The 11,356-nt window shown below is 38.0% G+C and overlaps 2 protein-coding genes across 2 annotated transcripts; one reads left to right on the top strand and one right to left on the bottom strand.

Moving 5' to 3' along the window:
- Positions 1-42: 42 nt before the first annotated feature.
- LOC135468437 (transcription initiation factor TFIID subunit 13-like) lies at positions 43-6,460 on the bottom strand. The gene is made up of 4 exons (XM_064746702.1): positions 6,414-6,460; positions 6,089-6,155; positions 4,554-4,651; positions 43-1,482 (listed from the first exon to the last, which is right to left on the bottom strand). Exons 1-4 carry the CDS (start codon positions 6,435-6,437, stop codon positions 1,306-1,308), a joined length of 366 nt encoding a protein of 121 aa, XP_064602772.1. The 5' UTR covers positions 6,438-6,460; the 3' UTR covers positions 43-1,305.
- Positions 6,461-6,507: 47 nt separating this feature from the next.
- LOC135471565 (cytochrome c oxidase copper chaperone-like) lies at positions 6,508-9,471 on the top strand. The gene is made up of 3 exons (XM_064750849.1): positions 6,508-6,685; positions 8,060-8,169; positions 9,407-9,471. The coding sequence occupies exons 1-2, from the start codon at positions 6,603-6,605 to the stop codon at positions 8,142-8,144; spliced, it is 168 nt and encodes a 55-aa protein (XP_064606919.1). The 5' UTR covers positions 6,508-6,602; the 3' UTR covers positions 8,145-8,169; positions 9,407-9,471.
- Positions 9,472-11,356: the final 1,885 nt, after the last annotated feature.

Genomic DNA, 11,356 nt, shown 5'->3' with positions numbered 1-11,356 from the left:
CATGTTGCTGAAGTGTTGTGGAGATTAACAAAAGAGGTAAATGACTGGATCTGACATTGTTGTGCTATCCAACTGATACACACTTACAGTTACTTTTCAAATTTCTGGCACATCAAGATGGAAAAGAGTGATTCTACTTCAGGCATTCACCAGCTATTTCTACGTTGCTCTACTCATACAGAAAGTCTAAAATATGGTAGTGCAAATAGATGTATACCTTAATTCTTCACCTTTTTCAACCATCTCTGCAAGCAATATTTTGAAACATTCTGGGAGAACTACAGGGTGTAGCGAAATAATTTTCACAGTTTTATAAAGCCGGATACTTTAATGATACAAACAAATCATTGTTAGCATCATTTTCATAATCAGTGTATGCATAACTTCCACTAAAAGAAGTACTTCAGAGGTTTGCAGAGTTAACGATATACAGTATGTGATTTGTATAACACACATTCTTACGGTGTGGAAATCAGTTTTTAGAATCTCCTCTTTTCAGGCATTGACCTCAAAATCACACTCACAATCTGTAACCCGAACACTGGTCCACCTGATGGTTGAAAAGTTTCAACACCATACTCAAGAATTTTTCATTTATACGATGTTGGTCAGGTTTATGGTGGAGAAAATCGGAGTGTCTGGAGTAAACCAGCAGATTTCACAAGGTTCCAGACAATCTTGTGGCCTAAAGCCACAACCATAGTAACAGCCCTGGATTCGAGCTTGCCACCTAATTGGTCACGGGCCAAATATAATGTGACAGCGCTTTACAAAGTCTGAACCAGCTAGGCCTCCCAAATGACTTTTAATATTACATACTTATATACTGCGTGAAGACGGGTTTCGCTGCCAAACTGATTAACTTTGTCATGAGTCAAAATTTTTAAGTCAACGTGGCATTCCGTGCCAAGATAATTGGAGATTATGATGCTAGAAAAGGCTGGCCAGGTTTACATGTGCTCCGACTTATGGAAATATGTTCAACAGATCTAAGTCTGTACAGTACTGTTCACATGTGAGACAACAGTGGAAAAAAAAAAGAAAATATTTTTTGACAACAAGGCAAAACGTCTTTCCTCTGATGACCATAGTTCACAGTACCACATCATCTTATCAGGAATTTCCCTCTCTGAGATGATAATTCATGTGGGGAGCATCTCCACTCTGATCAAACCACAATAATTCAACAGCCTATCTCTCACACAATCCATTTTGGTGACTTCATCAATACCCAGACATTTCCTCCACAACACGGACAGATGTCTGAGAAATGAGGAACTTCCTGTGTGATGTTCCTGGAGCACTTCACTTTGTTGTGGCATACTTGATCTCGTCAAAAGCCTTCCTGGCCTTACGCAGTTCCTCATTCATGGTCAATAACTCTTTCACTCTGGAGTATTTTTTGGGATCCTTTCTGATCAGGAAGATAATGTCTTCAACAGCAATGCGACCTGTTCTGCCCGTCTCCAGAGCTTTTTTCGTCTGAAACATTTCAATTCAACACAACTGGTGCTGAGACTTACGATTTACAGTAGGATATCATCCTACCTCAAAACAATGAGGTCTTCCAGCAACCTGCAGATGGTCATGGGTTTCCCCCAGGCTCCGCCCGGTTTCCTCCCAACATAACGCTGGCCGCCACAGCATAAGTGAAATATTCGAAAATGGCGTAAGACACCAACCAAAATAAATAAATCAATCAAATCACTGAAATTATAGGTCATTTACTGTAATTTAAAACAAAAAATATGAGATAAAAATACCGTGACATAGAATGTATAAATTTAATTCCAAAAATTAAGACCAACATATTGGAGTCATTGTTGCACCACGTCAATTTTATGGGCAGAGGAGATGGAGAGCCTGGTGTAAACCCCTGACCTTTACAATGTTTATGACAAACTTTCTCACACTGTTAGAAGACAAGTGGTTTTCAATGATAGATTGTGCAAATGGTTACCTGAGCATGACAGACTTTATTTCCCACCAATGCCCTAATGAACAGTCACGGCAGTGGATTATAGGGCACATACATGTTAGTCAATGGGCCAAGGTTCAAAATTTCACACTGGTACCACTCAGGGTGGCCAAATCTCCTTACTATTTTTAAGTTTGTACATGTCTTTAGTTCATGCTTTGATATGACAGCCCTTGCAAATGGGTAGCTTTGTATGCGTTATATAAAGCTTTATATAAGCTTTATATAAACATACTTACTGTCCAATGTGCTCACTCGAATAATGCTAACAGTCATACAACAACAGCGCTATGTGAACCCCAAATCAACTATGAAACGTAGTGTTTACCTTTAGGGATACTTCCTTAATACTAATTCAAGCTAATCTTCTCAAAGATAATGGCAGGTTTGTAAATTTAAGAGGACGTTTTAGCCCTGTCCAGGTTGGGTGGTGGGCTACAGTGGACAGAAGAATTGCATCAGCAGTTTTCTTTGCAGCCAAAAAATGACAGAAGACATATAGTTTATGTTTTCTAACATTTTAGGGCATTCTAGCATGGTTGTGTTAACAATTAAGTGTTGACTCCAGGTCTAAATATCCAAATGGTAAATTCCAAATGGCACACTGTAGGGGTCTTTCCATGACCCCAAAAACCAAAGAAAACTGCAAGACTTTCAGAGGGAGATTCACTCTCTTATTTATCTGTCAGGGGGTTGCTGTGAATATTTAATCAACATCTTGCTCATTAATATGACACCTTAATTACATGGTAGCCTTAATTACAGAACCATAGGTGTTGGCAGTCACTTGTTCGTTAAACGGTCAAGCTGTCTGGATCAACGAGAAGATATCTCTTCTCTTCCGAAAAAACAAAGTGAAGTGATTCATCCAACTCACTCTGAAACATCATTGTTTGTAGACGTTTTGATCTTAAATGTTAAATCTGTCAAGTGTAGCACTTTTTGATTAAGAAAGAGAACACAATAGTAATAAATGGATGATTATGAATTAACACCTCTATTTCTGGAGGAAGACTCCTGTTTATGGAAAATCTAGAGCTACTAACGCACGACTGCAGCATCGAGGTCCATCTTGTGTAGGGCAAAGATTCGTTGGTCAAGTTTTCGGACTGCTATTCTAAGTCTGTTGTCTTCTGCATGAAGCTATTCAAAGCAAACTGCATAGGACACTTGTTTGTTTTTGTCCATTAGAAAACAACTGCATCTGCATGACAATCCTTAAAACATCTTCGTCTGCTTTTCTGCTGGGAGAGAGAGCGTGCACAATTTCACCTCTAAAGAGCAAATATCTTAAGATATATCAAACAACGTTTTCAGTGAAATGCTCTGGAAGTAGTTGGTGTATCCCTGGAAAATCTACTACACGTGGTAGTTACAGGTTAATCACAAGCACCTTTGGATAGTACTGTCAAGTCTTTGTAATAGTGAAAATGCCACTGGACTAGCAGTCATGTTACCTTTTTGAAATCCGTCCGTGTTCAAGTCCTGTTGCCTGATATCCACTGCTCATTGAAGAATGTTCCATGAACCTAACCTTTCATGATATCAAGGCTTCAGAGTCATCATCAAAACAATGAATGATGCCTGGCTGCTTCATTTGCATAGTAGTGCCTTCATCAACGAATAATATATCCATTAAGAAATAATTTGCTTCAGGGTCTATTCAGTTAATGGATTTATGGCTCTATACAAGTATGTCTGTGCATTTTAATGTAGTAGTTTAGCAGCCTGCATTTATCAAGTGGCAAAAACCTTATGTGACGTCACTGTTCACTGTTCACAATATGGTCTGAATAGGCCAATAAAGCATCCAGTGTTTTAAAGGCTATTTACTATGTTGTAAAAATTTGAAAGAAAAAGTATTTTGTCTGACATACACTTCATAATAGTCTTTTTTTTCTCTTTTTTTTTGTCTAACTTCAAAGTAGACATTTACACTGTGCAAAGAGTATTACTAAATAATTTAGTCCTTAATCTTAGTGTTTGGTGAGACTTTCAATTACCAGTATTCTTGGTGGAAAGTCAAAAAATCTAATCAAAGGTTTGCTCTGACATTGTTGTTTTCAGACTTATAGATCACAGATAGGGAAATCACAGATAATGGGAGTAAATAAAAGAAGTACACAGCTATAAACTGTTTATAAACTGTTATCAATCCAGCTGAAAACCTTGCAAATCTTACATGTAAATGTAGAGGTCAACTGAATATTCAGCTAGTAGCATACATGAAACACAGACAAAATGTGGACCGTTAAATTTTCTTTGCTTCATAAACAATGCAAACCACGCTCTTAAATTGGTGTTATTATATTATTAACTAAGAGTCCACGACATATCGACGTTTCTCTTGCTTTTTGTAATTTGCGCAAGGTGATTTCTTCACTTTATCAAAATAAAGGTAATAAAGCTACCTTTGCAGAATGGCTATCATGTCTTAATTTACTTCTACCGATCCTATAAACATGTTAGTACCAATTAGGTTTGGCCACCTCAAGTGGTACCAATATCATGTCCGGCCCATGGACTATGTAACTACATTTTATAATGCATTAGACTTTTAATGTTGTGTACTCACCATCTCAGAGATGTACTCTATGACTAGGTCTTCCAGTAGGTCAACCGATTCAGTGTAGGGATTCTGGTCATCTCCAAACCCATACATCATACATCGTACTGAAACGCAGCATAAATTACAGCATAAACCTGGGGAGTTTTTTAATTCTACTGAATACCTCATCACAGGTAAATGTGGCATCCACTTTGCTCGATTGCTTGGAAATTAATCTGTCAGCCGAATCACAACAGTAAATTGACTTTGTTGCAGTTTTAGTGATTCGAAACAGCAGTTCTCTATGACTGGATAACTGACTTAAGAAATCAGCACTTAACCAACATGGCTTTTACTAATATCTACTATAGATATTAGAAATCGGAAAAATCTACAAATTCCCTGTCCAAGGCTGAGGTTTGAACCCACACCTCAAGTGTCCTTGTGACAGTAACGTAAGTGCCTTAAACGCTAGACCACAGGCTGCTCCCGACATAAAATTAAGCCAGCTAAGTTTTATACTTCTGAATATCTGATAACAACTTTGAATGTGTACTTGGCATCCACTATGCTAGTTTGCTTGGAATCCAATGTTGCTTTGAACACTATTTGGTCATGATATGATAGTTTCTACACGAATCAGACCAATCTGAATGATACTAGGTTTATAGAACTGCCTCGACCCAAACACAGCATGGACTGATAGCATATTCCTTTCTATTGTCCACCGTGCACAGAATGTTCCAAGACTGGTTTTTCAGTCTTATAATTCATTACTTGACACATACTTAAATTTCGGAATGCCTGGCTGAAACCTACGCAAATGTCAACTACAACTACATGTGCCCCTGGATACTGACCTCACCATAATTTCATTGGTTTAAAGCAAGACTTCTATTAACATGTTATTTAGACAATATTGTCACTTCCTTGTCTACGTGTGTAAAGCTTGTTGACGTCAGCAAAACAACATATGTCCAGATGTCTGCAGTCTCAAATGGCAGTCAGCCCTCAAAGACTATGTTCTATTTTTTACATCTGGACTTTGCTCACACAGTCATGGCTTACAGTACTGTCATTCAACCATGTAGGATACTTTTAATAGCAAAATTAGATTACTGACCTCCCTGGCCTGTCCATTTACTCCTTTACAATGCTTAGGGTCCTAGAACTCCGGACAGATAAAAACCTGAGCTGTCGATCATCGCTTCTGTCTGTTATGATGCTGGATACTGCTTATCCTGAATCCCGGACCTCTAATGGTGTATACAATGGGCAGCTATTTTAGTCGAAATTCATGATGTATGGATTTACCTTAGGGATGATTGACAGCTCGGGATTTTATCAGTCTGGTGCTCTATGATCATTGCAAAGGATTGAGTGCCAGGACAGGCCGGGAAGGTTAATTGGTAATCAGCTGCTTTCCTAAGCGTTAAGATGCACCCTACAGGGCTGAATATGCGAGCGGCAGCCACATATAAAAAAGCTAACAGTCATCCAGGGCTAAATGGCAGTTGAGATTTGTCGACAGCTAGCTATGCCTATCGATAAATATTCCTTACATTCTTTAGAGAACAGCTTTTTCCTTTTCTCCAAAGGGGTGTCTTCTTCCACATCTTCATCTTCAAACTGCAAAATTCAAGAAGAATACCACTTGTTACATAACAGAACATGTACAGGTTATGTTAGTTGCGAAAAGCTAGATAAGAATCAACGAACTACCAATTTTCGTCATCAAAATAAACTGAACACTCACAATCCGTTCAGTACAAGATAAAATAACTTTCTGCTCACAACCAAATATTACTTATGGTCTATCTGTTAATATTTTAACGATCTAATCCCCATTTACTTTCCCAATGAACAAGGGCTGCCACAATAATTTACCTGCTCCCTTTCACTCTCTGCCATGTTGTTGTTGTTATCCTGTACTGCGGATTTCTCCGACTGTCAGGAGAATGAAGGGCAAATTCCTAATATACGGAGAGTGACACGTTATATCACAACGTGCTTAGCCGGTGTCATTGCTACCTAACGCAGATATTTTCAAGTACTTGTTGAAAGTCGACATCCAAAATGCCAGAAGATAAACCCACAGAAGAGAAGAAGCTGAAGCCTTGCTGTGCTTGTCCGGAAACCAAAAAAGTTCGGGATGCATGGTAAATTACTCGTCTGCTTGCTTCGTCACGTACTATACAACAACAACTCACTTTCTATTTCAAGGGGAGTATTTCATCATCTCACTTGCATAATAGAGACCTATATATTCTCCGTCATTTTGACATTTACCTGTAAACGATATAGCTGAAATACCATAGGTTTAAGGTTCTAACGTTAGATAACTATTTCTGCGATTTCTGCGAGAGAGTATCCTATCAGATTTTATGCACTTAGATAGCCCAAAGCTAAGCTGGGCGTTCCAGCCGTAACACTTCCACGCCGACAGTTTCATTAACAAAAACGGCTCGATCCTTACCTTATTTTTGCTATCCACCGATTCCCTAAAACGCCTGAAATGTAATATGACAAAGACAGCATTGGTAAACCATCTTTCAATAGTAATCCAGTGGTGTAAACATTTGAATCTCACAACTCAAATCAACGTCTGCTATGTTTGGAACTATTTTTTTTCATCTTTGGGCAGGGTGATGGGCCGCAAAAATTTTGTCCTGCACAACTGCTCTGTTTAAAGGGCATGCAGTTCTTAAGAGAATGTTGGGCAGGATAAAACTTAGACAGCATTAGACTTAAAATGATCATCTAGTCCAAGATAGCTCTCACATTAGGTTTGGCATAATTTTGTGCCCAATTAAGAAGTACATAGTCATATAGTGATAACATGTCTTGTAAACTGTTACACTGTCTAAGTTTTTAAGCACAACAAAGAATCCCGTTTATGATTATGCCATAAGGTAATGTACATATCGTATCAAAAAATCTGGTTTTCTAACAGTCATATAAATCATGTAATCCTCTGGGCCCTGACAAGAAGTTACAGGTTCAGCATGGCAAAAATGCTCTTTTTAATATAGCATGAGGGGCTTTTGCTGGCTCAGGGGAGTAAAGTGCTGGTTTCCTATCAGGTTGTGGATCAGTGAGGTCATGTGTCTTAGTCTAACTTTTGCTGCTTTGGCTGTGGCCTTAAGTCAGGATAAGTGTCAGATACCTTGGTAAAGGTCGGTATTTTACTCCACATGCTCTGATTTTCTCCACCCTTAAGCCTGATCACTGTAATATGTGTGAAAATCACCGATCAAATAAATTAATAAATAAAAACATTATTTCAATTGTACTATTCAGTTTTGTGTGGTATTAAGAATTTTGTAAGTATACATCAACATAGTTCCAGACAGAGACCTGTATTATAGATTCTTTTGTAAATTTCTTGCCCCTAAACAGTTTTAGTGAAAATCCTGTTTTTCCTGTAATTTCCACTATGATGCTGGTTGTCGTATAATTGAAATGTTGACTATGGCGTAACACATCAATCAAATAATTAAACATGTAATTTATGTCTGTCTGCTATGTTTCAGCATCATAGAAAAAGGCCAGGAAGAATGTGGAGATCTTATAGAGGCACACAAAGAATGTATGAGGAAATTAGGCTTCAAAGTCTAGCATTTTTGTATTTATTTTATGCGTGGTGAGTATTTGTATAAATTAAATGAATTAAGCACACTGTTGGGGTCATTGTGGGGGTCACTGTAGTGGTCAAAATGTTTAATAATTCATGCTCTTCAGAATGATGACCTTGAGAAACTTGAGGTCATGGCATTGTGTTTTAGAGGTGTGAATGGTCAATCCTATTTATACCATTGTTAAAAAACATGGAATCATCTGTGTTGGGAAATTATTAATATTTCCATGAAATCTTTCAGATCACACATAGGTGTAATTTAAGGTTGTTTTGAATCAGTGAATGACATAACATTTTGAGCCCTGCTCTAAATTGGGATATATCTGCTTTCCGACAAGCTATGACACTGGTAAGAGCCTTCATTCACTGGTCATATACTCTAGTGGATTCACTAAGAATATGACTGGCTTCTGCTAATTTGCCCCTTTTCGTGATTTTCTTGTACAACATTTTTTAAAGCTGACAGTCATCATATAAGCCATACAATGTGGAGTGCAAACTGCCTAGCAACTAAAGACATCCCTAATCACTTATTATCTCGGCAGCATGACGCAATGACCCAGGAGCCTCTCACCAATGTGGTTGCAGTCAGTTCAAGCTCAAGCTGACTTCCTCTCCGGTCATACATGAAAAGGTCTTACAGCAACCTGAGGGTGATCATGGGTTTCCCCGAGCTTTGCTTGTTTTCCTCCCACCATAATGCTGGCTGCAGTTGTATAAGTAGAATAATCTTGAGTACAGGGTAAAACACCAATGAAACAAATAAATTAGTACCTTATTACCTTATCAGCATGGCTGAGTGGTTAGCAAGCCAGTGAAGCACTATAACTCTAGAGCCTGTGAAGTCGCTGTGAGTTCAAGTCCAGCTCGTGCTGGCTTCCTCTCTGATTGGATGTGGGGAAAAGTCTGTAAGAAACCTGCAGATGATAGTATCTTTCCCTCAAGCTCTGTTCGGTTTTCTCCCACCATAATCCCACCACCGTTGTGTAAGTGAAATATGCTTGAGTATAGTATAAAACACCAATCCAAATAATAAATAAACTTAATTACCTTTTATCAGTATTGCTTAAATGTTCACCCTACGGATGAAAGTGTATTGGAAATATGCTTAGCACTGATCAAATTAATCATTGGATCTTAATATTACATATTTGGTTGTATTTGGAAATATGTTATTGGTAAATAAATGTTGAAAAGTTACACTGATGTTTTGTTAACATTCATCTTTTTATTGATGTTTCAGATTTTATACCCATGTTGAACTTCATGAAGAATCCACAGAATTCTGCTGTGTGGAATGTGTACATGTGTGCATAATGGAACTTTTCGTGCAGCTAATTGCCAAATGTGTGTTCACTGAAAGGAGTTCAGCATGCATTCCTACTTTTCACCATTTTTTATAGTGAGCCAATATACAATGTTTTGAGGCAAGTGCAGAATGTGTGTCGCCATGGGAACAGGGGAGATAATGGAGATTGACTCGTGGTTTTGTATGAATCAGTGCTGTGATTTTCAGCTGTCTCCTGTCTGAATGATGTGTGTATGGATTTTTACTGTAAATAAACAAGAGTTCATGTACAAGGATTTGCTCTGTCTATTTAATTTACAAAAGTGGCTCAGTTGGTTAGTGCACTAGCGCAGCGTAATGACCAAAGACCCTTCACCAATGCAGTCCCTTTGAATTCAAGTCCAGCTCATGCTCATGGATGGTCGTGGGTTTCCGCTGGGCTCTGACCGGTTTCCTCCCACCATAATGCTGGCCGCTGTCGGATAAGTGAAATATTCTTGAGTACGGCGTAAGACACCAATTAAATCAATAAATTAATAACAATAAGTGAATTTATGTACTCTGATGAGATTTATTGTGTGGATAAACCAGATTATGTTTTATAGCCTTAGTATTTCTGTGAAGTCGTCTGTATTTGGGTGACTGAAGGGTTCACATATCGTCAGTACATGTGTTTTATAAGTGTAATATAAAACATAATGTCAGAATGAATCATTGCAGCATTCTGATTGATGCCTACAGGTAAAATATCTGCGAAAACTGACACATTGCTATGCAGACGGAAAGAGCCTTAGCTGAAAATAGAAACTGGAAATGATTGTGTCAGAGTTATCTCCCTTTAATTGTTACCTTGCTTTGATCGGACATTGAACCAACTGGTGCATCCAAGCACACAGTGACAAGCATGTTCAATGCTAAAAGTGAGAGTTTTAATCACTAACATCACCTTATAGTCAGCGAGGGGAACAAACCATGTTACGGTATATCATAGGTGGAGATTTTCCAGTGCTACATGTGCTCAATACTCTGGCTGAGTTTGAGAATTTTCTTACACCTTTTCAGCAACATTTATTGGAGATTTTATTTTATTTGAATTATTTCATTACACATCATATCACATCAAATGATTTATATAAGCAAATGACAGAATAGGTAACACCAGCTGACAGTTTATGTATTTGATTGGTGTTTAATTCATACTCAAAAATTTTTCACATATAACAGTGATCGGGTTTATGGGTAAAGGAAACTGGAGTGCCTAGAGTTCAAGCCGCAGAGAAATCAGCACGAGCTGCATTCTATTATGTAACAGGACGAATGTTATTATAAGAGCGATCAAGGACCCAAATAATAACTTGCCATATTTTAATCTGGGCATGATCAGTATTGTTTATGTAACTTAATTGTGTCACCTAAGTTGTAATATATGTGTCAGTTTCATGTGTACAATGCAGACTGAGAGAATCTCTTCCTATTTTAGCAAACAATCCCGGTTTGCGCACTAAAGTATTTATTTGGTATTATTATTGATTGGTTTTTACGCAGTATTCAAGAATATTTCGCTTATACAAAGCATTATGATGGGAGGAACCTGGGCAAAACCTGGGGGAAATCCATGACCTTCCACAACTTTCCCACAAGCGAGTGTACTACAGTAAATCAACCTTCTGCACATGTATAAACTGCTAAGTATAGGGATGAAAATTTACTGAAAATAGGCTGGCAGAATGCTTCTTACTTAGAGGTACTGAACCATATGGATTGCTTTTCAGTGTAAGTATGTTTAGTACGACTTCAATCACCAATCAGATTTATGTCTTTCAACTTGGCTGAAGACAGAGGTGTTGAACTTCGCATATGCATTCTTTTCCTTGTACATAAATTATGTACCAAATGTTAGACTTT

The sequence above is a fragment of the Liolophura sinensis genome, chromosome 1 (genome assembly GCF_032854445.1).
Source record: "Liolophura sinensis isolate JHLJ2023 chromosome 1, CUHK_Ljap_v2, whole genome shotgun sequence".
In the NCBI taxonomy this organism is placed as follows: domain Eukaryota; kingdom Metazoa; phylum Mollusca; class Polyplacophora; order Chitonida; family Chitonidae; genus Liolophura; species Liolophura sinensis.
The sequence above is the reverse complement of the archived record's forward strand: the minus strand, read 5'-3'. Positions and strand labels throughout refer to the sequence as shown.